Source organism: Carassius gibelio, chromosome B7, assembly GCF_023724105.1.
Source record: "Carassius gibelio isolate Cgi1373 ecotype wild population from Czech Republic chromosome B7, carGib1.2-hapl.c, whole genome shotgun sequence".
Classification (NCBI taxonomy): domain Eukaryota; kingdom Metazoa; phylum Chordata; class Actinopteri; order Cypriniformes; family Cyprinidae; genus Carassius; species Carassius gibelio.
In genome coordinates, this window is record NC_068402.1 from 20,597,796 (window position 1) to 20,624,136 (window position 26,341).

The 26,341-nt window shown below is 37.1% G+C and overlaps 2 protein-coding genes across 4 annotated transcripts; one reads left to right on the forward strand and one right to left on the reverse strand.

The window, feature by feature from the left end:
- Positions 1-2,283: 2,283 nt before the first annotated feature.
- Positions 2,284-19,737, reverse strand: abcf2b (ATP-binding cassette, sub-family F (GCN20), member 2b). Of its 3 annotated transcripts, none has more exons than XM_052560990.1 (16): positions 19,719-19,737; positions 17,599-17,695; positions 16,453-16,608; positions 16,077-16,289; positions 13,269-13,451; positions 12,928-13,099; positions 11,501-11,596; positions 11,173-11,275; positions 8,684-8,779; positions 8,430-8,549; positions 5,451-5,540; positions 4,701-4,811; positions 4,521-4,583; positions 3,158-3,286; positions 2,809-3,012; positions 2,284-2,689 (listed from the first exon to the last, which is right to left on the reverse strand). In XM_052560990.1, the coding sequence occupies exons 3-16, from the start codon at positions 16,604-16,606 to the stop codon at positions 2,573-2,575; spliced, it is 1,851 nt and encodes a 616-aa protein (XP_052416950.1). In that variant the 5' UTR covers positions 16,607-16,608; positions 17,599-17,695; positions 19,719-19,737; the 3' UTR covers positions 2,284-2,572. The 3 variants fall into 3 exon arrangements, with proteins under 3 accessions (XP_052416950.1, XP_052416948.1, XP_052416949.1); XM_052560988.1 differs by lacking the exon at positions 19,719-19,737 and adding an exon at positions 18,637-18,787; XM_052560989.1 differs by lacking the exon at positions 19,719-19,737 and adding an exon at positions 18,637-18,787 and having other exon boundaries at positions 17,599-17,777.
- A 102-nt stretch (positions 19,738-19,839) lies between these two features.
- Positions 19,840-25,801, forward strand: chpf2 (chondroitin polymerizing factor 2). The gene is made up of 4 exons (XM_052560987.1): positions 19,840-20,114; positions 21,352-21,916; positions 22,080-22,262; positions 23,839-25,801. The coding sequence occupies exons 1-4, from the start codon at positions 19,840-19,842 to the stop codon at positions 25,108-25,110; spliced, it is 2,295 nt and encodes a 764-aa protein (XP_052416947.1). The 3' UTR covers positions 25,111-25,801.
- Positions 25,802-26,341: the final 540 nt, after the last annotated feature.

Here is a 26,341-nt window from a genome sequence, read left to right on the forward strand (position 1 = left end):
GGCCCGCATGGATTTCACGTGGGCCAGTTCTGGGCCGAAGCTGCTTGCTGTCTGGGAAGTAAGCTACACTGTATTGCAGCTCAAGAGTAATATACATTTTGTATAATATTGCTATATGTAGTACGTGGTCATCTTACCCATGAATCATTAACGTGACACATGGCTCCTTGTACAAGGACGAGAATTATTCATTATTAAAGGATTTTGACTCTTGTCAAATTTTTGGTTGCCTTAATTGTTAAAAGATGGAAGTAAATCAATACTAGAGACATCTGCTGCTGCAAAGTCTGGAAGAAATATTTATCTTGAATCTTGTATTAAGATTTAATCTAATATATATGTGCGTGTATTAAGATTTAATCTAATATATATGTGCGAGTGAAGGTCAAATTTATTTACTGCATTACAATTAAAAAAAAAGTATGTGCCAAAGGACAATTATGTTGCATGTTTTTGCTTTATAAGAACATCTTTTTAGGTATGCCATTATAAAACAATGTACATGTACATGTCAAAGTGCTCCCAGTTGTATCTCAAGGTAGGAATAAGTCACTTGGTGCTCAATCAAAAAAATAAATAAATAAATAAATAAATAAACATGGTTATGCGTTCTATACTAGACTAACTGAGACTTGTCATGGCACTTGTATACTGTTGTTGTTCTTTGTTGACCTGACTGCTTCTATTGTTCTCATTTGTAAGTATTGCAATTGTAAGTCTGCTAAATGATTAAATGTAAATGTAAATGTCATACAGTTTTCAGCTCACTGAATCCCAAAAATGTAGTCTAAAAGCTTTGGCAAAGCCAATGTAGATATTGCAGTGTGTGTGGATGTGAAGATGTGCATGGAGGATAATACAAATCACCCCCACCCTCCCAATCAAACACCCCACACTCCTTTTACACAGTAGACCTATAAACTGAACCTTAAAGAGGAACAAACTGAATGCTATAGAAATATAAAGAGACAAGAAATGCAGATGTGCAACCACAAGACTGGAGACAGTTGAACATCTGCACGTTTACCTGCCTAAATGGGGAGGATGTTCCTAGAAGGAGGGTCTTATCAGATTTAGTGAATTTCGGTTGCCTATTTCACTCTTTGCATTCTTGTTACGGTTTAATTGTACTGAGTATTAGTAATTAACAACACACTCATTACAGGGTTAAGAGTTCGGATTAGACTTTTGATTAGGATTATTGCATGTGGTTATGCGTTATTTACTAATTACTATAGTAAGTTCATGTAATGTGTAACAAGGACACTATAAAAGAAAGAAAAATCTGAAAATCTTCACAAAAAAATTTAGCTCGGTTAGAAATACACACAGTGTGGAGCATTTCTCAACCACTGAACACTGCATGACTTGATATTTTGCGTGACTTTTATATTGTGGTTCACTAGAACTGAGAAATGTACCTCATTGTGAAACATGAACATATTTGTGTATTCAGCATTTTTGCACGTATGGCTACTGAGAGAAACTATTTAAAAATGACCACAACACAGGTTTGCCTAATGTTTGCTTATGTTGCACTAACAGTTAAATTAGGAAGTAACAAAAGTAAGACCTCCAGCAGCACCCTTTGTTGTTCAAAGTGGATGTGTATTCACACGGATGCACTATTGATGGATTACACCGTTTAGTTTAAAGAGGGCATAACACACACCAGGTTTCATGTTAATCTTCTTGAGAACCTTTATAGTAGTACTGCATCTTTCATTAATCTTTAGATTTATTATATTTATAAAAGAAAATATAGCTTTACGATTCTGCTAATAAGAAGCTGGATTCAACCTTGTGTCTGTTTCACTTATCATCAGCAGTTCTGAATCATGACTGGGATCTTTTATAATTGGGACTGCTCCATCGTTCAGTATCAAACAATGTGCAAATCCAGCATTGAACTGAGCCTTGTTTATAAAATGTTCATCAACAAACACACTTGCGCAACTTTATTGCTGTCCCAGAGCAGTTGGGAGTTTGGTGCCTTGCTACGATTGTGGTGTTGAAGGTGGAGAGAGCACTGAATATTCACACCCCCTTTCACTTACAATCCCTGCTGGACGGGAGACTCGAACCCCAAGTCTGACTCTATCCATTAGACCACGACTGCTCTCTCAACATGCATGAAACAGCATTGGACCCTGCCTTAGAAATTTGATTTATTTGTCTACATTCATTATTTTGGTATCAATACTGTATGCTATGATTTGATGTGGGATATTCTAAAAACTTGCTTTCTGCATACTTTGATGTTCTTACTGTTCCTCACAAACATAATTTAATCTGTTTATTCCAATATAACATTATTGCCTTTACAGTTTTAAATAAAACAGACGTGCTGTTGCTGGGAAGTCTGAGAGGTACATTAAGAGATATAAGACCAGGGAACGCTTTAACAATTGCTCTCAAGGAAGTTGTCAACACTTTTAGATGACAGTACAAAGGAATCCACATCAACAGCTGGGAAATTTGGGTTTCACTGTCCAATTTAAAACTCCTTCAGTCATGCACATCTGGGAAACAGGAGGGTAATCAATCCATTGGGAAACGCGTTCATGGGTTTTTATATATCATGAGTCTGTTTGTCGATTTTGGATTTCAAGTGCTCCTTGTAAGCTAAAATGTCCCCGTTCCATTTGGTGATGGTCTGCTTTTCACACACCCAAATTTCCTGAGCCACCTAGAATAATGAGATGAAAAAGTCACCCGTCACACAATCCAGGTCACAGACTTCTAGTCAAATATGAAAACAAACAAGACTCTGATAAACTGATATATTTAGTAGCTTTGAAGATATACCTGCTGAATAAGTCTGAAGTCGTGGCTAACTAGCATCATTCCTCCCTCAAACTCACTGATGGCTTCAGCCAGAGCATCAATTGTCTCAATGTCCAAATGATTAGTTGGCTCATCCAGAAACAGCATGTGTGGATTCTGCCACGCAAGCCAGGCGAAACACACCCGACACTTCTGGCCATCTGACAAGTTCCTGAAGGGACTGACCTGTTAGAGGGGGATATGTTACGATGTTAAAACAGAAAGAGAAAAACGTATCAAGTACAGTAGTATGCTATATTGTCTGGCTTTCAAAATAATGCAGCAAAATCATGTTTACACCCTTACACATTAAACACAACCACACACATACCTGCTGCTTCCCTGTCAGGCCATAGCGCCCAATGATCTTCCTCATCTCCTCTTTCTCTTTGATTTCTGGGAAGCACTTCATCATGTACTCCAGAGGAGACAGGTCAAGCTCTAGCTGCTCAGTCAGATGCTACAGGAAAAAACACAACACAAGAGCAATTACAAACAATTGCCAATAACTTAAATGAACATGCTTAATCAAATTATGAAGAAACGTAATTAATGTGATCACAAGTTTTATGCCTCAGAACCGTAACAAACACACATCTATCCCTCTCTCTATATTATCTCTCTCTCTGGCTCTCATATATCTATCTATCTATATCTCTCCATCTATATCTCTCTATCTATACAGGTGCATCTCAATAAATAAGAATGTCGTGGAAATTTTATTTTCAGTAATTCAACTCAAATTATGAAACTTAATTATTGAAAATAAATAAATTCAATACACACAGACTGAATTAGTTTAAATCTTTGGTAATTTTAATTGTGATGATTTTGGCTCACATTTAACAAAAACCCACCAATTCACAATCTCAACAAATCAGAATACTTCATAAAACCAATAACAAAAATAAAAACATTCACAGATTCTCTCTGGGGTTCAGGTCTGGGTAGTTTGCTGTCCAGTCAGGCACACCAACATCATGGTCATTTAACCAACTTTTGGTGCTTTTGGCAGGATGGGCAGGTGCCAGATCCTGCTGGAAAATGAAATCAGCATCTTCAAAAAGCTGGTCAGCAGAAGGAAGCATGAAGTGCTCCAAAAGATTTTGCTTTACAATCATCATAACGCTGCGGTTCTCTCGGTTGGTTGTGCATCTTTTTCTTCCACACTTTTTCCTTCCACTCAACTTACTGTTAACATGCTTGGATACAGCACTCTGTGAACCACCAGCTTCTTTGGCAATGAATGTTTGTGACTTACCCTCCTTGTGAAGGGAGTCAATGATTGTCTTCTGGACAACTGTCAGATCAGCAGTCTCCCCCATGATTGTGTAGACTAGTGAACCAAACTGTTTTGAAGGCTCAGGAAACCTTTGCAGGGGTTGTGAGTTGATTAGCTGATTGGCATGTCACCATATTCTAATTTGTTGAGATCGTGAATTGGTGGGTTTTATTAAATGTGATCCAAATTCACCACAATTAAAAGAACCAAAGACAGACTATTTCAGTCTGTGTGCATTGAATTTATTTACTACACAAGTTTCACAATTTGAGTTGAATTACTGAAATGAACTTTTCCACAACATTTTAATTTATTATGATACAGCTGTATAGATATATTATATAACATGACTGTTGTGAAAATGGATAAAATAACACCAATCATCTGGACTATATTTCTATGAAGGCGGTACCTGGTGATACCTGCCAATCTTGACATGCGAGTGTTTCCTTATCATTCCATCTGAGGGGAGAAGCTATGAGAAACAAAAACACAGACCAATTAATGTCAATGGCTTTAAAACTGAATCACTGTTCAGAACTTTAAAAAACTTTAACGGTCCAATCATATTAGCCTATTTTTCATAACTGACCTCTCCCATCAGTAGCTTGAGAAGAGTGGATTTGCCTGCCCCATTGGGACCCACAAGTGCAACTCTTGTGTCCAGGTCAATGCCAAACTCCAAATTCTTATAAATAAAATGCTGCAATAAAAAAGAAATAAAAGAAAAAAGAAAAATTATTTTATGAAACATTTGCTTCTACCGCTGTTATATTTTATACTTTGCTTACAAGACCTGACCACTCTAAAAACCCATTCACACCAAGAACAATAACTATAAAGACATCTACACTGATGGAAAATAACAATCTGTTCATTATAAGCATACTGCAGTTTTGTCGCCTGACACTTTAAAAGCTTGATCTCTGTAAAGTCAAGTGGATTCTAATTGCCCGGTCAATGTTTTTTATTTTTTAGCTGGAAAAAATCGTTCTGAAAATGATTTGAAATAATATAATTCCTATTATTATTATTATTATTATTATTATAGTACTGTTATAACTGTTACAGTTATGTTATACGTGTGGCGTGGTCTTGACCGATTAAAAATTAAACTCATAATTAAAACTTTATAGTCATCGTTATAGTCATCATCCTTTGAGAAAACAATCATTGATGCTTGATGCTACTGTAAATCAGTGCATACCTAATTTAGACATACAGTATACAGTGTGACAACATATCACTGCAAAGGACAACCCAAGAGAGCTGAAACAAAAATGAATATCCCAAACCAGGCAGTCTGGTGTAAATGTGCTATCTGCAGTGAGTGTGGACTCACTGTGTCACTGGAGTATCTGAAGCTGACATTCTGCACCATGATAACAGGAGGGGGGATCTTCCCACAAGGAGGAAAATAAAATGACAATGTCTGAAGGAGAAATGTGTGGTTAAAACTCTGATCAACATCTGACAATGGTTATATTTTTAACAGCAAAATCAGTGGCACCTAGAGCCCAAGGGATAGCCCACCCTAAAACAAAAATGTTTTCAGTAATTACTCACCCTCATGTTGTTTCAAACCCATTAGAACATCATTCATCTTCAAGTTATTTTTGATTAAATCCGAGAGCTTTCCCAGGGGAAAAAGTGCACTAACATACATGTTATTTCAGTGCACTTCCATTTTTGTACTTTTTCACACACTAATTTTGAACTTGATATATAAAAAAAGTTATTATTTAGCATTTCTTAAAATAATATTAAGAATATCTAAGTGTACTCAACTGTGCTATTTTGAGACACCATGAAAAACTAAAATTTGCTTTTTACATAATATCTCTACATTAAAAAATGTATTTGGTTATCACGTGTAGTACACTTGAATCCATCTTACATATACTTTTATATACTCATCATACATAGAAAATATAGACTTATGAATATAATAATATATAATAAATATATACAAAATGTGTTTATAATGTATTGCCCACATATTTCTATACATCAATTAATAAATTTCAAATGTTTTGTAACTGTTAATATTCCCTTTATATGATATACTTAACTACAAGTCAATGGCGTCTTTAAATAATACAATCAAGCACACTATTTGTGCCAGTGGCGGATACAGAACGTCATTAATAGGTGGGCCTGGTGAATACACGGGTGGGCCTCGGGTTTTTTAATCTCATACACCTGATTCCCAGGCTCCTTATTATGGAGCTTTCACACTGTGCGCGGATGCGGTCCGGCGATCCGTTCCATGTGCGGTGCAGTGCAGAGATCGTTTCCGCACCGAGTCTATTTCTGATGTGCTGCACGCGCTGAATTAAAGTGACAGGCTGACAGTGCATGGTTCGTGGTCAAAATGAACACAGTTTGACATGAAAATATAATAATGTCGCCATAAATGCGTTTAATTAAAAAAAAATTAATCTCACCATAAATGCATTTAATTTAATTATACTCTTTTACAAAGTCATCTTTTTTTACTTTAGGACCGGGGTAAAGCAAGGAAAAATAGAATTTACTTCAACGAGGCGACATAATGAACAACTCTCGTCTCATTCATGGTGGAGGTGAAAAAACAATTTATTTGTGACATGCAATATTTATTGTAGTATTAAAACTTAAATGCAAAAGAAAAGACATGATAGTTGGCTGTTTTTGTCAATTTTAAGTTTTAATTTGAAATGTTTGCGATTTTAATATAAGTACTACATGGTTAAATATTTTACCACTTGTTTGAGCAACTTAATATAAAAATCTTTATAAGTAGCGCTGAATAATACGTTGTTTAAATTGTGTTAAAACGTCTATTAAAAGAGGATCGCAATGCTGACAAACCTTTTTTTTTTTTTTTTTATAAAAGTTTCTGGTAACTTCTGGATTTTAAATATGTGTTTATGTGAGTATGTGTTTGTGGTAGCCTACAGTCGTGGATCAGTCGCGCACTGCACACACGGAGTACATGTTTCACAGTGTAACAGTGGCATTACGCCACTTTTAAGTAAGTGCGCGCACGGAGAGCGTGTGGCCGGCCCGTGCAGAAAAAAACAAATTCACAAGAGAACGTGCAGAAAAAAACAAATTCACAAGAGAACGAGCAGATTCTGTCTTTTAAAAAGAATCATAACAGAAGAAAACAGGTATGCTATGTGTTATATATTCACAAGGCAAACAACCAAATGATATCAAACATTTTTACTGGTGTTCAGGTCACAAACAGATAATCTGATTGGGTGGGCCACCATAAATCCACGCCTGATTTGTGCCATTAGCATTTTTCCACATTAAAAAAATATAGCACTAAGTACTTTGCTAAAAGTATACTTACTGTTAAATTGTGAATTTTAACATTTAACATTAGCCATTTAACTTTTAATTAGAGTATTTATTGTTTATAACTTTTACAATTTTATTTAGCACAAACAAATAAGATTTTTTTTTGTGTATTCAGGTATACTTTATTTTTTACCTGGGTTCTGACTCTGCATAGACAGCAATGCAACTGAAATGACCCAGAAAGGTAGTAAGGACATCTGTAAAAAAGTCCATGTTACATCAGTGGTTCAACTGTACTATTATAAAGCTACGAGAATACTTTCTGTGCATAAAGAAAACAAAAATAATGACTTTATTCAACAATTTCTTGTCTTCCATGTCAGTCTCCGAAGGTGCTGTATTACAGGTTTGAATCAACATGAGGGTGAGAAATGAATGACAGATTTAACATTTTTTGGGTGAACTATACCTTTAATATAGTTACTACAGTAAATGCCTGCTTCAGCCGGACTCACACTACAGGAGTTTTAGACCGATTTTCTCCTCCCAAAAAATCTTGTTGAGGACCTCGTTTGGTTCCGACGTTCAGCCTGGATTATCTAAAACGTGTGTGTACATGTTTAAAAGAGAATCTGCGAAGATTCTCCTTATGTGTGTGCTGCAACCAAATTTCATTATCGCTTAGGATTTAAAAACTTCTGTAGTCTGAGCCCAGTTTTAGGAAAACCAACAACTTCCTGTTAAAGAAATTACAGATAACCACTGTAAAGAAATATCTTAGATTAGCTCTACATTATTGGTGAAAACTATTTTTTAATTAAACCTGTGTTTATCTGTTTTCTTGTTTACATGCTTCTCACTTTTGACCTCTTTTGTCTTGGTCATGGCATTGGTCAATTGAACAAAATGATGCAGCAATTCTCAACTGATGCCTCATGATGATAACAGGTCTTGGGCAAGAGAAAATTGCATGCAGAAACACACAAGTGTCCTACTGACCAGCTGCAGAGTGTGTATTTATGTGACAAACCTTGTCGTTCACCACACGAGATGTTAGGCCAGAGGCCACCATTTTCTGCAGTGTTTTTTCTTTGCTCTGAGCCTGGCGAGCTAGCTTTGCAGAGCCGTGACCGAAACGGGCAATATAGTTCTAAAGGAGATGAGGGGAATAATTATGACATTATTTTTGCAATGACATACCTATGGTGAACAGCAGCAAGAACTATGAAACAAAAAATACAATTTAAAAAGAGCAATAAAGGTCACAAGGCTACACGGTTTCACCTTCATATGAGCTATCTGGTCCTGCTCCCAGTTGTACCGCTTCATCTGGTTTTCCTCCAGCTCCTCCCTGGTCTTCACATACTGATCGTAATTACCCTAAAAAACAAATATTCATCACATACTGTTAGGGCTATGTTTAGTTTTGTTCCGGTTTCAGTTCACCTGTTTTCCCGTGACCTAGTTTTACTCCTAATTATCATTTCATTCACCGGTGTTTGATTAACTAACTCATTAGGTCTTCTGTTTGCTCCCCTTTAAAATACTCAGTCCTTCCCTTAGCCTTTGTCCGTTCTACTTAAAGTTCAGTTGTGTTTTTCTTGTGGCTTTGCGACTTGTATTAATTATATCAAGATTATTGGAAGAAGTACCTTTTAACTTCGTCTGCCTTCCTTTGACACAACCATAACAAATACACCACTCTCATACCTTTGTTACTTTTAATATATGTGATGAGTGTGCTAATAAACCAGACTCGAGATCGGGAACACTTCATAATTAGCAACAGTAATAAAAGCATCATATTTCAGGCCCTTTATGGCTAGACCAGGAAGAGCACAAGAGGAGCCTCAGGATCAGGTCTCCTGTTAAAGGCAACACTACAGATTTTTTGAGGTATAACAAAGCTTTTGAGTTGGATGCACTTGCACATTTTCAAGAAAGCTATGACATTACACAACATACCGCTGTCATCATTTTTATCATCACCATGTCACTCCAAACCTATATGACTTTTGGAGTATAAAAAATATTCATATTTCCATTGTATCAACAAAAAACAGATGTAAAGATCATAGAGGATTATATAGAGGGAGAGTAAATGATAACAGATTTTCTTTTTCATTTTGGGTGAACTATCCCTCACTGCTTTCAACAGTTTCTCTGTCTATAAACAGGGAACTACACTGCGACCTTTTGAAATGACATTGCGACTCTAATTTTTATGAGGTCGCAAATGTATCACAGATTATTTTTGTACCTACCTTATGTTTTAGGCAATATGTTATGAATTACTATGAGCATTTATTAAAACAGAAATGTGTATTTTAAAAATACGTTTTATAACGTGCTCTGTGCATTCAACACATCAAGTTGGCTTCAGCCCCGTGATGTGGGAAAGCTGAACTGAGCAAGTGGTTACTCGTGCGCTGTGTTCAGTGCAAGAGAGAGAGCCGCGTCTCACAGACAGCAACGCTGAACCGAGCTCTCTTTCAGGACGTTCGCGTCCTCCTACTCCTGAAACGAACAAATACAAATCGCAATTTAAACAAACAGAAAAGGATGCAAAAGAGCTTAATTCAGCAGCGCGGTGTTCTGGTGCTCAGGGCGCACGCAGAGACGCGTCTCAAAGTCTTCTTGCTTTTGTACCGAAAACAAATACATACTAAATATGTCGAAATACCCGTCTTGGAAAGTGTGTTCGAAAAGTCTGTGGTTATGTCTTAAGTGAAAGTAAAGAGTTGGAAAGAAATCGGATGTTGTATCATTATAATGCGTTTGTCTCTTAAATGACCACGCCTAATTTCCTAGCTCTGCTGTCAGTGTCTTTAATGTATGAAAATGAAAGTAAATCACTCACTGCTCTTGATTAAATTTATCCACAGTCAAACCAAAAATCAGATATAATTGATTATATAGTTTTACTGGTGGGTGCAGGACACTAGTTCATTTATGTAAGTAAGTATAACAAAATACAGTGATCTGTGAAATATGTTACCCCAAAATTCTTCATACTGTAGACAACGAGTGAAATTGATAAAAATATATATATTAGATTAGGTACCTGACCATGTTTTGCTTAAGTGCCTCTTTCTTTAATTGCGAATACAACCTTTTCACACGACACACTGAACCAAATTAAGCATTGCTTGCATGGTAACTGTTCAATAAAGTATTGATATTTGTGTAAATATTATCATACTAGCAGTTGTCTGAAGTTGTGATTGATTCTATTACATATCTTTCTATCAAAGTTATCCGACATTATCAAGATGAATTTGTTCTGATACAGTTTAACCCTGAGTTCTTGTCATTTTATTACCAATTTCTAAACTATAACAAATAAACTGTGATAATGTGAGAAATGTATTTTATTTTACAGTGAAGACTATGCAGTGCCATTTTAAATTAGTTTCTGGACACCTACAAATAATAAAAAAAAAAAAACGTAACCATTGTGTAAATAGCAAAAATAAATAAATAGAATGAACATACAGTAAATATTAAACCATTTCAAACAGGGCCCACTGTACAATCTGCACCAGGGCCCCTCTAACCCCAGCTGCGGCCCTGGGTTATCTGTATGCAATACAGTTTAATTATTGTTCATTATAAATACAAAGTGGCTTACTATAAATACTTTGTGCGACCAAATTTTGTTTTGCACAAGTAACTGAAAAAGTAAGTCGCGCAAATGCCACCAGTGGAAAAGGTTAGTGTAGTTCCCTGCCTATAAAAAAAAAAAACTGTGAACATTGTGCTGCATCACTCACAGTGTAGTACTTGAGCTTCCTCTGGTGGAGATGAATGATGTTTGTGCAGACACCATTGAGAAAGTCTTGAGAATGTGAGATGAGTACAAGAATTCGCTTGAAACTGAAAAAAAGAAGAAAAAAAATCTGTAATCTATAAGAATAGTACGGTCAATTCCTTGTTTAAAAAAAAAAAGTTTGTTGACAAACTACAATTCCTACGCATTTGTGTTACATGAAACTCTTTGACATTTACTGTAGTTGTGTTTCTGTGCATGACAATTTGCATCTCGTTTGATTACTGGTGTTTCTAGAAAATCTAATAAACAATGAAGACTCAAGTGCTCACGACTTCAGTTCTTCTTCCAGCCACACACAGGCATCCAAATCCAGGTGGTTAGTAGGTTCATCTAACAACAGCATGAAGGGCTTTATGAACAGGGCCCTGAAAGATGGAAATTAGAAAAAGAAAATATATTAAGAAAATCTACTGTGTTTGTATTAAATTGATAAATTATAACCTTTAGTCTCTTGGATTTTGGTCCATTCATTATGTGAGGATAACCAATAAAAAAAGTGAGTGGTATTACAACATTATCTATCTATCTATCTATCTATCTATCTATCTATCTATCTATCTATCTATCTATATATCTATATATCTATATATATATATATATATATATACATATATACAATTATATATATTATATATATATTATATATATATATATATATATATATATATAAAAGACTATTAAAATGTTTTAACAAAACTAACAACAATATGCATTATACAGCAAGACTGGGCTTTTTAAACATTTTCAACACTATTTCTACATGTAAATAGGTCTGGGTGGTATATTGAGATTGTACGATATATTCTTGTACGATATTTTTTTTATAAGCGATTTGATATGAAGGCAATACCATTTATATCGATATACAGTAGTTTAATACGAACGCATCTGAGAATATAGTGAGGACAGACTGAGCTGCTGGAGAAAGTGCTTAATCCAGTTTGTTCTTAACATGTGACAAGATTCATATTAAGGCCTTTGAAAACTGGTAAGGCATAGTTTATAGTTTTGTTTCGCAGTAGTTTAAGTGGCTCGGTCTGTCATATGTTCAGACAGAAAGGCTGCATGTGCCTCTGACTGAGACTCAGGCTACTCGTGTTGTTTAATGCGTTTGAGATGTGTCTTCCTGAATGCATAACTTACATTTCACAGGCATATCCTCCATCTGTAAATGTTAGGAAGCCATGGAAATATTAAAATTTTTCTTTCAGAAGTGCATAAGCCTGTGCATAAGTGCATAAGAATGTAGAAACTTCAGTGAACGAGCACTGCCTCGCACATGCACACATTTATTTAGTTACTCATTTATCTTCGACTTAAGCTTAGTTAATTTAACTTCTGCTTTAAAAGCCTAATTTTTGTGTTTAGATTGTGATGTTAAAATTTTAGAATGAAATCTGATTTTAACTCTTTTTTTTTTTTTTGTTGAACAAAATATAAAGGCTTACATGGTAACATTAACTTTATTTGTTTCATAGGCTTTAATATGTATTGTGTTGTTGGACAACACTGGGCGGTATGATGTAGATAGATATTAAATATCGATATTTTTCAAAAACGAAAATACTGAGAAATATATCGGATATCGCAAATTGGCCAAAAAATACCAACATATTTTTGCCCATATCACCCAGCCTTACATAGAAATAATAAATATTTTGTATTGCCACAGAACATTTAGATGTCATTTACAAACCTGGCAAGGGACACACGCATCCTCCAGCCTCCACTGAAATCTTTCAGTTTTTTTTGCTGCATAACTGGTGTGAAACCCAGTCCAAAGAGGATTCGTGAGGCTCGAACTTCAGCTTTGTCTGCGTCCAACTCTTCCAAACGCTCATAAATCTCCATCAGCTTCTCACACTCTGCTGCAGTAAAGAGAAAAGAATAGAGAAAATGGGACATGTTGTACTCGATTAAGTGCTGTGCTGCTTGTTAAATCAAATTTACTGTACAATTGATCAATAGCATTAATAGCACATTATTAACATATTTTATATGTGTAAACAATGATGCATGTGTGTGTATGTAACTCACAGTCCTCATGAGCCAATCGCTCAGCCTCCTTCTCTAGCTTTATCCTCTCTTCATCAACTTCCATTACACACTGCAGCGCTGTCTTCTCACTAGGGGCCATCTCTCGTGTCAGGTGGTAGATGTCTATGTGTTCTGGGATGGGAACTTCTCGATGCCCAATGGCAGACAGGAGCATGGACTTGCCTACAAAAAGTGTTGAAGAATATTCTCATTCATGGATCCCTCAACCTCTCTTTATTTAATTGACAAGGAAAAAGACTGAATGTTTTCACTTGCCTAATTGTCTTGTTTATTTAATATAAACCATTTTTTTATTATATTGCCTGCAACAAAATCCAAAAAACTGTAACAGAGGCAAAATAAAAGTGAAAAGTAAAAAAAAAGAAAAGCACCAGCAAAGACCACATTTGTCTTTATACATATAAGCTTGGCTTGGCTTATGATTTTGTGCTGAATTTCATGTGAGGATTGTCAAACCGTTCAAAAACAACATTTCTCACAATTGGACATAATTTAGGTCTTTCACCACCTACCATACTGTACAACTGTCTGTTGCTGTATCAACAAATGCAACTTGAAACATGGGTGACTTGTATATGTGTGACGGTACCACTGAGGCTGAGGTATATATCATGATTGTACCGAGACATATGCTACCATCAAAATTATTTATTTTCCAGGTTAAAGCGCAATGCAATTCCTCATTCTACTTGTGAAACAATATTGTGGATTCGTAGACATATGTTGAGATCGTGATACAGTTTATGTCGATAATGATAAAGTTTGGATATTTTTACTCTGTATGGATTGTCTAACAGCAGAAATAAAACTTAAAAACCTTTAAGCCTTTAACCCTTGTGCATTGTTCAAATTCAATACCCTTTCTTTATGTTCGGGATGAAAACACCCACTCAATTAAACTGCTGTAAAAATTTATCAGATTCGTATTTTTTTTTCCCATTTTTTTTTTTTTTTTTGCATAAATCTGTTAATCAACTTCAGTCCTGATCAAAACTACCAAATGTTTTTTTTTTTAATCCAAGATTTTAATTCTTTAATTGCCAAGTTCATAAATGATTTCACTGATTTGGGGGGAAAACACACAAAATGACTTATTTTCAATATAAAAGTAATTGTGGCTGAATTCTTTTTTAACTTTTTATAACAGTCTTGGGCATGTCAAAGATTAGTAGCAACATTGGCTTTGATGCATTTTTAGTTTTTGTGCAGCATTAGATTTAATTTTTTTCTCCCTCATTTATTGTTTGTGGCTGTTTTTGCCCCACTGACTTCCATTATAATGACATATTTTGATTGCAAAGCCATGACACCATGTATTAATGTATTTTTGATTGTTTGTGGTTTTCCCTTTTGGGAAGAGGTAAAATTTGTTGTTTTTACAGTTCATCACTAGGTGGGTCCATTAACCCTTTAGATAGGCCTGTGCAAAAAAAAAAGACTTAGTTTCTGGCTTGTATATGGAGTTATATGGAGTATAACAGCAAATTATAGTGTTTGTTTATGTGTGAGATTCTTGATTGTTGGTGGTTTTCCCTGTTGGGAAGAGGTAACATTTGTTGTTTTTACAGTTGATCACTAGGTGGGACCATTAACCCTTTAGATAGGCCTGTGCAAAAAAGCTTAGTTTCTGACTTGTATATGAAACTATATGGAGTATAACAGCATATTATATTGTGTGCTTTATTTAGTATCCTCAGTTCAGATGCAATTAAGAAGCGTGATTAAAAAGAAGGGTGATGTAAAACCTCAGTCCCAACTTTTTGGGAGTAAGTTGCAGTCATTAAAATCTAAATCAATTTATATTTCCAAAATATGATTAAGTTGATGATACATTGGAGATCTTTTCTCTAAACCTTTGTCAGTTAAATAAACGTTAAACAAAATTAACAAATTACAGATACTAGTTTTTATTAGGGGTTTAATTAGATGGTTCATCACGATATTATACGATATCGATTCTTATACTCAGCGATACGATATTTGCAGATACTTCAAAAATTCTATGATACGATTTCAATACAGGAGAATATCAATATCAATTAACTCACAAATACAATCAAAACATGAACAATTGTGTTGCATGTGAAAATTGCATGAACAATTAATTTAACATTTTCACATTCAACTGGGACATTTACAACAAAAAATATGCCTACTTTAAATAATAAAGAAAAAAAAAAGAAAAAATGAAGACACACAAGATCAGGAATCTTAAGATATGATAACGGTCAAGACAGTCTTTCAGGTTTCTGTGCTAAAATATGCAATGTTTAAAAAAAACAATGAAAATCCTCATTAGGAAACAACACAAATGGGGTGCTTTTTTTTTGGCTGCTATTATGGGCTCAGTGCTAAAAACCTGTACTACAGATAACCAAATTACAAGCAATATCAGAAAATAAATACAATATAACAAAGACACAAATTAAATAATAAACAGTGCTTTTCAGGTTTTTATTCAGGACATTGGTGAAAATGTGGACAGTGTCAAAATAAGGTGTCTATTTATACTACAGATATCAATATTTTTAAGACATTTAATCAATGTATCGATACATATCAACAGATCCTTACACCCCTTGTTTTTATTGCATTTTATAAAATGTCCCAAATAATCTGAAAATGGTTTTACTTGCTCAAAAGGTTTTTACGTTAATTAATAAGCTAATGTAAATACCATAAATAGCACAAATCATATGAACTTTTAGACTCGGGTCTATGTGCAAATTTTGATAAAGCTTGAGAAGCATTGGATGTATCTGCCCCAATGTACCTTAACGTCCATACCTGTGCCATTGAGGCCAATGAGGCCGTAGCGCCTGCCGGAGTTGAGCTCCAGGCTTGTGTCACTCAGTAACTCTTGGCCATGAAAGGTGAGTGACAGACTGCTGATGTGAACATCAGTGCTGTTGGGGTGGGAGGCCAAGACGCCCGTCACTGCCCGCGCCTCCATCTTACGCATCTCAAACTCATCCAGCTCCTTAGTCAGAGCAGCAACATCTAAAGGGAAAAGTGAAAGATGCAACATAGTAATGTAGATTATGCTGAATAGCTAAAGCTACAGGTATGTTTGATGTTAAATTGGTCTGACTCTGTCTTATGAGTTTGAACTGTCAGAATGTTTGACCTCTTCTAACTTTAGGTATGATTTTAATAAACACACCTCCATTGGTCTCCCCATTAGATTCTGCACCATTCACTTGGCCATCTTGAAGCTCTCCTTCTCCATTCACGTCATCATGCTTTTTCAAACGCTGTCGAGCTTTGGCAGCCTCTTTCTTCTTTGCAGCCTTCTTCTTAGCAAGATCTGACGGCATGGCTGTGGAGTACAGTAATCTGTTGTTCAAAATGTGATGCCACGTCTAACATGATAATATTTTCATACTCTTATGAACTCCTATATTACTGCTCCACTATACACAGATACAGGTGTCAATAAGCTGACCTCACTTTATTGAACCTAAACCAACAGCAAAGATACTTATAAGCAATGGTTTGTGAAATTACATGGACATGGAAATTACAAGGACATTCTTCATAGAGAACTTGTTTATAAGATTCTTCCATTACTTCTTTCTATTGCATTAACCGCGTAATTACTGCTCCCAGTGAAAAAAATATCCATAGCTGCTGTTTTGGGGTCTTTTCATACCCCAAAATGTCATAATCTTAACCGTTTTTAGTTGATGAAAAGCAGGACCTCGATCTTTGAGTGTCTTTTGAGAGGCTGATATGATCTTAAAGAGTGGCAGTGTATAAAAATGAATATTGTACATGTAAAGTGGGTGTCACTGCAGCTTAACTTCAACATGTCACACTGCTATTCATCCAAGCCAGGCTAAGCTAACTCCTAAAAGAACAACGTGTACCAACAAATCTTGTGTAGAAAGCGCGACATCATCCATGCATTATATAATGACATAAAATAAACACCCTCGCAGTTTAATAACCCAAATTAAACTCGTATATCTCTTATGACAAATCACCGGCATATGGCCTTTCTAGCTATAGCGCTTTACTGACATCTCTATTTTTAAGAGTTTACAGTTTTGTATATGTATAAAAATATAAACATTTATAGACGTGAATGGCTTTATTTGTATCAGGGCCACACCTGGCATCGGTGACAGATTGAAGTGACAGCATGAGGCGATCAGGGCCTGCGTTCAGCTCAGATACAAACTGTACAAGCCGGCTATTACGTCACTTACAGTATATTTAGGTCTCACGTACAATGTAAACGTAATGGTAGTTTCAAGGAAACACAGACAAACTGAAATGGAGTAAATTAGGTGCAGAATAGACGTACCTTTTTGAGAGGACCAAGCACGCGCCAGGCAGCAGCGGCGGCGGCTCGCGCACACTCAGCGCGCACTGACCGTATTTGGCGAAGAGCAGATCACCGCCTGCTGGTCAGATGAGCCAAGCTTCACATGCTGACCAATGCATTGGTTTAACGGCGTACTAATAAAACCTGCTTATCATGTACTGAATGACATTGGAATAAGATAAGGATTTTAGGAGTATGGCAGTGGTAAGGTACTAGTCTTAATCGAGAAATATGCAACAACACATCAAACAGCAGTAGTCTACTCGGACAATGCATTTTAAAACTGAACAATATGTAGTACAAAACATTGCAATAGTATAAAACTACAATAATAAAGGGTTTCATGTGCATGCTGTGATGTAGAAGAATTGCAGTACTTGAATTGATCCCAAAATAATATTTTGTCAGTGTTTAATCACAGAACCAGCTCTTTTTCTCCTCTTTTGTGAAACACAAAAATGAGATGAAGAATGACCACCATTCAATTCACTATTCAATTTAACTATATATTTTGAGTAAATGATGACCGAATTAAAACTATCCCCTTTAGGTAGATTTTTAAAATCTATTTGAGACCCTTTGAAACTAGGAGTAGGCCTAAAAAAAGACAGAAACATACATATTATATCAAAGAAAATATTTTGCATTGCATCATGCATTCAGTATTTTCTGCTTTTTATATCTCATCCATCTCTGTGAAGAGGAGAGAGGTATCATTATTGCCCACATCAAAGCATTTTATCTAAAACAATTTGTTGAAATGCATTGCAAAAGACAGATGAATTTGATTCAGAAATAAACTGTAAATGGACCATACTTAAAGCAATACCAATATGCCAAACAACTATAAGATTACTGTTAAGAGGAAAAAGGTTTCAGTCTAGCATCTGTTTGTTTGCTCCTTATAAACATTTCTAAAAATCTACTTCAAATGTCATCATTTCTAAAACAGGATTTAAAAAAAAAAAAATTAAAATCTTTTAAACAAACACAATTAAATTTGTAATTTTACTTTACCTTATAATGTTTTGAATTGATAGCTTTTGAGGACCAGGGGGTAAATGTTCTGTAGTTATTTTGTTGTTTTCTTTTCATTTAGTAGCTGTTATTTTCTATGACCTGCTCCCTGAGTCACTGCCCCTCGCTTCTTTGACCTGCTGTGTCCCAGCGCGCTCGTGTCGTTCCTGTCTGAAGGGTAACTAACGGGCTCGGTGTGAACGCACTCGGAGCAGGACTCGTGTGTGTATACGTGGAACTCTTGTGCGCATGCTGCTTGTTTCCTTGGGTCTGTTTGAACCTTTTAACGCACTGAGTCAATCTTCCTCTTTAGCACATCCGTAGTTAGACTTGATACGTGGTCGACGATGCAAGAGACATTCACAGCAAAGCCAAGAAAGTCATTTCGCGATTGCTTTTGTATATTTCCTCGAATCCTCCGAAGAGACGCAGGGCTTCATCTGAATTACTGCAGTGTTTTGAGGGATAGATATATCGCTGGTGGCTGCTAATGTTGCTCAGCTTCACTGTGCAAGCTACGAAGCTACGCCAGACAGCGGAGGAGGACTTCTTTTTATTGAATGTAATTCATCGTCGGTTGTCTTTCGGAACACAATAAGGCTGTTATACCCAGATATGCTGAACTTGATCGTATTTCAGTTCTCGGTCAGCTGTGCTTGAATGTTCATGCTGGTTGCTTCGAATGGTGCAGACTGCTTAGCTATCTAGGTTAACCCCTTGTGCATCACCAGTGGAGGCGATTTCTCATCTAATAATGTAAAGTTATTTCTCAGATAATGTGTTCATGCATGCAGCTCGCGCATATCGCGTACAGGGGGATGTCTGGCTAGATCAAAGTGGACTAACGTTAATTTATGCGGAGGGAGTGGTAGTGTTTTGCATGTTTGGATGTTAAATCAGACCCATATGTCCTGATGTTAGTCATCTGACTATGTGTGAAGAGGCAGGTCAGATTGCTTGCTCTCGCTCCTCCTTTTGTTTTGGCTTTTTACTACTTACCTCGTCGTCTATTAATCTGATTGTGAAGACTTCACTGGTCATGTTAAGACTGCATGCATAGTGTCAGGAATTTAAATACGTACCTTTACAGAATCCCTGTCAAATGCCTCTTTTGTGATCATCTGTAAACGAGAATTTGCTGTCACTTGAACTGCTCTCTAAGGAGACCCCTGTCGAGACTTGACACCCATTGCTTGCTCCACCATGCGCCTGTCTTCTTTCCTGGCTGTTTTTCGGCCTGCTCTGCCTCTCATCCTGGGCCTCTCTTTGGGCTGCAGCCTCAGCCTCCTGATGGTGTCCTGGACACAGGGGGAGACCGATGATGCTTGTGGAGATGAACTGGGCAATGGGAGACTGGTAAACAGTGGTCATATCAGGGATGTCCACGATGGTCAAGACGGGGATGGGAATGAGGACTTCCAGCCTCGCATTGTGCCCTATCACAAGGACCCCAACAAACCACACAAGAAAGTCCTCAGGTGAGTCCCTGGATATCACTTTGGTTTCATTTCTTATTATAAAGGCAAATGACTGAAATCTCAATTAGAAATGGTCCTTTTAGTTGTTATATATAAATTATATATATATAAAAAAAATCTGTCAAGATCTCAGGATTTAAATAAAAGAAGGTCATAATATAAAATTGCAATGAGCTATAAAGATTTAAAAGGATTTACAATTATATAAAATCAGCCATGACATTAGGTATTAGTAGCGAGTATTGAACTGTGACTTATGAGTTGGGTTTGTTTGACTTGGCAGTCAGTTAGTAATGTCTCAGCCGAGTATTTTTCACCTTTTCTCTGTGCTTTTCTTACAGCTGAATTCTTGAGCACTTCTCTTATCTCGTATTATTCCTCTCATAAAAACAGCCACGGCTGCATATGCAGGGCAGCCATGCCGCTTCCCCACGAGAGCTTTAGATGATGTACAGTTAAACTGGTGTTTGGAAATCTTAGTTTCACTTCTGTAAACTGGGACTGAAACATCAGTAACTGTCTGTGTTGCAGCTTCTTGAAAAATATTACTCACAATTAAAATTATAAGACAGTGCCAGTTTATTCATTTTAAGCTTAACAGCTAAAAAAATACACGTGTAATTGCATCAATTTAGATTACAAAACAACTTTGCATAAACAGAAGGGCATTATTAATATTGAAATATAATGCATTACAAAATGATTGTGGATATTAGTAATTGGACATGTTAACAAATCATGTTGTGAGAAAAATATCAGCTGATCACAATTGTCTTTAACTTTGACAAGTCATGTTTTGACTTCAGTTAGAGACTTAACTGTTTTGAGTTAAGCACACTGCCATTTTCATTACCATCAGATTACCAAAAACAAATTCAGTTGTATGAAAAGATTATAATTATGTTCACGGAACTAAGGTGTCAGAGCAGAGGTTAAGGGGTCACTTAAGAGAGATCGTAGTAGTTGTCCCTCATTTGTCTCTCAGCTTTGTAATTGGCTTAAATCTCTATCCCCTCATTCTTGGCCTAAACCAGTGTTTAATGCACAAAGTGTTGATATTTCACAATATTATACGTTTTTGATCAAATTTACACACCCTAGTTGGGCATAATAATAATAAAAAAAAACCTCCAAACTTTTGAATGGCAGTGTTTATGTACACTTAATATTAAACTGGTTAAATACTGGAAACAATTAAATGCTGGTACATTTTCTACTTGTTGTTTGTTTGCCACAGGACACGCTACATCCACACAGAGCTGGGCATCCGAGAACGTCTTCTGGTGGGTATCCTGAGCTCACGCGCCACTCTCAACACACTAGGGGTGGCTGTCAATAAAACGGTAGCTCACCATTTCCACCGTACCTTCTTTTTCACTGGCCTCCGGAGCACAAAGGCACCGCATGGCATGGCTGTTGTTGCTCATGGTGATGACCGACCCGTCTGGCTGATGTATGAAACTATACGCCACCTCCACCTGCACCACGGCAATGAGTACGACTGGTTTTACCTCGCACAAGATGATACATACACACAAGCTGAAAGGGTCATGGAGCTGGTTAATCATCTTAGTGCGGGACAGGATATGTACATGGGACGGGCAGAGGAGTTCATCGGGGGTGAAGAACGTGCCCGGTATTGTCATGGTGGATACGGGTATCTGCTGTCACGTAGCCTGCTCGCTCGACTGCAGCCCCACCTCGACTCCTGCCGAAATGACATCCTCAGTGTCAGGCCAGACGAGTGGCTGGGTCGCTGCATTATCGATTACCTGGGTCTCAGCTGTGTGGAGAAGCATCAGGTGGGGAAATGTCTTTTTTAAAAGGACATAAATGAAAAGCTAAAACCTATTTATTAAACTGTGGTGGTTTGAGCCACATCCATTAATCCATAGGGAGAATGGAGAGATTCCATTTAAACCTGGGTTATGATGAGTGTTGTTGTGATCTTTTAAAATGATGTAGGAGATGAGATACCGTTACTTCGAGCTGCAGAAGAACGTGGACCCTGAGCGCGAGGACAGTGCACAGTTTAAGAACGCCTTCACCGTCCATCCCGTCTCTGAACCTGCCCTGATGTATCGCCTACACAAACGCTATAACCAGATTGAACTGGACTGGACCTATGCACAAATACAGCAGTTACAGGTACGTCACTGCTCATCTTAATGGAAGAAAATATTATCTCACTCTCATAAAGCTGCTAACTTCTAGACAAGACACTGCAGAAGGGTTTGTTCGTATAATATTTGCCTGGTAACATTTATTCTTTAAAGTATGGTAGAAATGTATTTCTATTCTGGCTATTTAAAGTATTTTCTGAATTATGGAGTGATAAAAAATGCTTCTGTTATAACCTTTAACTTGTTTATCATTTAATTTGCAGACAAAAACAATTAAGAATTTTGAAACCAACTTTATCCAATGTTCAGATTTCAGAGTTTCCAAAAACTTTTAGCAGAAATCCAGTGTGTCTTGATGTTAAATGATAAGTCAACGGGAAAGTATGCTGTATCTATAATAAGACACAGTGTTTAGCCTGCTCACCTGTTGTGTCTTGCCTTAAGTTCACTGACTTGAGGCATGTCTGCACAATCATATGCAGAACCAGCACCTTTAGACTGAGAATATATTAAGACCTCAGTGCATTTGGACTAGCCTCGCTGAGACCTACACAAATATGCATTGTGAACATGGATCTGATGTTAAGTCTCAGTGAGCTGCAACTCAGTCAAGATGCAGTCTTAATCTGTTTGTCTCCAAGTAAATGTGACACTGTGTCTAATCAGATATTTGTAGGATAAAGTACTTGTCTTTTGGGAGCAAAGAAACAAAAACGTGTTACAAATTATCACGATATGCTTGTTTGTCCAGTTAGAAAATATTTTAGATTTTAGTCAGACTATAGCATTTACATTGCATTTTAAAAAGATGAATCAATACTTTAGTACAAACTAATTTTCACTTAATGTAATGCCTAGCTTTGACGCATAGAGTTTCATGTCTGGGCAACGATGCTGCATAGGTAATGGGGCAAGGTGTTTGCAGCTGTCAGCCAGCCATCACGTATCACATAACGGCAGGAAATTAACTGGATATGAGCTATATCTGTTGTTCAACTGCCTTTAGATTGGATAGGATGACTTTGACTCAAGGAGAAAACTTTCCTTTCTGCATAATAGAAGAAAGTGGGAAGACAATTGACAGGAATACTGAGACTTTATATTAGGTGGCATTTTACTACTATGTACTTACATCAAAAATAAGTACAATGTACTTATTGTGTTCACACTGTATCTCCGAATACTTCTGTTGCTATTGAGGTGGGATACGGGTACGTTTAAGTATTGGGTAGGTTTAAGGGTGGGTTAAAGTGTAAGGAATGGGTCAACAATGTAATTATGTAATTACATGTATTCCAAGTGTTTATTGATTTTATTGAGCTGCCATGATCTAATTTCCCCTCGGGGATCAGTAAAGTACATCTAATCTAATCTAGTTATAAATGTAAATTAATTTAAGATATAATTACATGTATAGAAGTCCAATGTAAAAACATGCATGTACACAATAAGTGGATTGTATCAAATGATTAATTTAAATGTAACTAGAGGCCAGCTAATATAAAGTTGGACTAATGACAGAAAGGAGAACTTGTTTTCTTTACAAGGTTAACAGTTAATTTAGGTCCTTACAATGACGTGTTCTGTTGTTTTGGCCACAGAACCAGATCAATAACATAAGTGAGCTCACTCCAGAGGGCAAAGCCGGAGCCACCTGGCCAATCGGAATCAACCCACCTTTCCGACCCAAAACTCGCTTTGAGGTGATCAGCTGGGAATACTTCACCGAAGAGCACATCTATTCATGTGCCGACAGCTCTCCAAAGTGTGAGCTTCGAGGTGCAGACAAGGCAGACATCAGTTCAGTCCTGGAGACGGCAGTGGGGCGTCTGAACGAGCGCTATCAGCCTCAGTTGCGCTTCCGTAAGCGGCGTCTGCTGAATGGGTACCGGCGCTTCGATCCGACACGAGGCATGGAGTACGTGCTGGATTTGGCCCTGGAAGCTTTTACCCAGAAAGGTCACAGTCAGGTCATCGCCAAACGGGTGAGTCTGCTGAAACCGCTCAGTGCTGTCGAGATCATCCCAATGCCATATGTAACAGAAGCAACTCAGGTACAGGTGATCCTCCCCGTGACGGCACACGATCAAGACTTTGTGGGTAACTTCCTTGACATGTATGTCATGAATGCTCTGGATACCCATGACAATGCCCTTCTCACCTTCTTGTTTGTGTACGACCCCTTCGATGCCCAAAGAGTCAGCCAGACGGACGTCTTTGCAGGTGTCAAAGCCATGATTGGTGAGGTAGAGAAACGTTACGGTGACGTAAAGATTCCTTGGATTAGTGTCAAGACTGAAGTTCCCTCACAGGTCAAGCTGATGGACATCATCTCCAAGAAGCACCCAGTAGACACCCTGTTCTTCCTGGCCAGCGTTTGGACCGAGATCAATGCTGACTTCCTTAATCGCTGCCGTATGAATGCTATCAGCAATTGGCAGGTCTTCTTCCCGATCCACTTTCAAGAGTACAGTCCCGCCCTGGTCTACCGTGACCAACAGCCTTCCGCTGCTTCATCATTTGCGTCCGAGTCATTGCGCGATGGCCACTTTGACCGCCACGTCTTTGAAGAAGCCTGCTTTTACAATGCAGATTACATGGCTGCCCGCACAAAAATGGCGGCTGACATCTTGGACAATGATGAGTTGCTTGAGAGCATGGACGTCTACGAGATCTTTGTGCGTTATTCGGGGCTGCACGTGTTTCGGGCTGTCGAGCCAGCGCTAGTTCAGAAGTATGTGCACAGAGAATGTAACCCGCGGTTCAGCGAGGACATCTATCACCGCTGTGTGCTCAGTAACCTGGAGGGGCTGGCCTCTCGCTCACACCTAGCGATGGCTCTGTTTGAACAGGAGCAGGCTAACAGCACCTGAACTGACAACTACTGCAACCCTAAGATGGCTCAAACATCTTGATTCTCATTTAGGTGGCCTTAAATGACCTACTGATATTGACCGAGGGAAATTCACCCTGATGCTGTGAACTTCTCTGCACAAGATCATCCAGTCATCGAAGTTCAGCCAAACACGGTGAAGTCGTCTTGTGAAAAGTTGTTCAAAATCTGTATGGCCTACTTTCTTTTGGGGAATTTTGAGGATTTTTTTGTTTTTGGTTTATATGAATGTCAAAGGTTACCAGTTGTCTGTGTTCTGCAGGAGAAAGAAATTCAGGTTAAATAATGACAGATTTTCAATTTTTGGGTCCCTTTAAGGATCTACGTAAAATTGTGTTAATGAATGGGTAACTAATTTAACCAGAGAACAACAAACACGAGATCCTTATAACTCATTTGAAATAAAACTTGAGGAATGCATTTCACCTTGTTTACATTATTACTGATGATTGTATGCAGGAACCTGAAGTTAGCAATGGAAACGCATAAAGGACCGCATTCATCTTTTACTACAGTGTATAAACATGTCAGACTTTAGGCGGTTAGTAGAGGTTCTAGTCTCAGCTACACAAGTAACTTGAGCCATCTTTCTTCCTCCAGATATATGATTGTATGACCTTTGAACAGAATGTGCTGAATATTGCAGGACTGAATAAAAAAAATTTGTGAAACCTGATTATGAATCATTACTATGATGCACCCACTTTTATATTTATATATATATATATATATATTTATATATATATTTATATATATATATATATATATATATATATATATATATATATATATATATATATATATATATATATATATATTATAAAGTGTCTTTAACTGCGTAGAACTAGGCAACACTGGTTGAAGGGTTAATTCCTGGTTATAACATCCATGTTATCCATGAGACCTTTAGAGATTGTTGTACAAAGAGTGCCTATACTTTTGAAAAACAGACTAGCAGACTAACTAGCATGGTTTGGTTCACCACAATCTACACATTTTCAGTCTCCTCCACTTTTTCAGCTGATTTTAAGCTTATAAGAGATGAAATTCAATGCACACTAATGTCTAGAGGGGCCTGAGACATTGACGTCTTCTTCCACAAGGAGCATAAGTTAATATAGTACATTCTCAATCCCACTGTATGTATGGAAGTCTTTCTCTCCGCTCTGCTATATTCATGTCTTTCAGAGAACAGAGGAACCCTGTGGATT

Excerpts from the sequence above, each read along its gene's own strand:
- chpf2 (XM_052560987.1), top strand. The coding sequence starts at position 19,840 with ATGCGCCTGTCTTCTTTCCTGGCTGTTTTTCGGCCTGCTCTGCCTCTC. Across the intron at positions 21,917-22,079 it reads GCTGTGTGGAGAAGCATCAG|GAGATGAGATACCGTTACTT; the intron begins GTGGGGAAATGT and ends AAAATGATGTAG. Across the intron at positions 22,263-23,838 it reads CACAAATACAGCAGTTACAG|AACCAGATCAATAACATAAG; the intron begins GTACGTCACTGC and ends TTTTGGCCACAG.
- abcf2b (XM_052560990.1), bottom strand. The coding sequence starts at position 16,606 with ATGCCGTCAGATCTTGCTAAGAAGAAGGCTGCAAAGAAGAAAGAGGCT. Across the intron at positions 16,290-16,452 it reads TAATGGGGAGACCAATGGAG|ATGTTGCTGCTCTGACTAAG; the intron begins GTGTGTTTATTA and ends TTTTCCCTTTAG. Across the intron at positions 4,584-4,700 it reads TCAAGCTACTGATGGGAGAG|CTTCTCCCCTCAGATGGAAT; the intron begins GTCAGTTATGAA and ends TGTTTCTCATAG.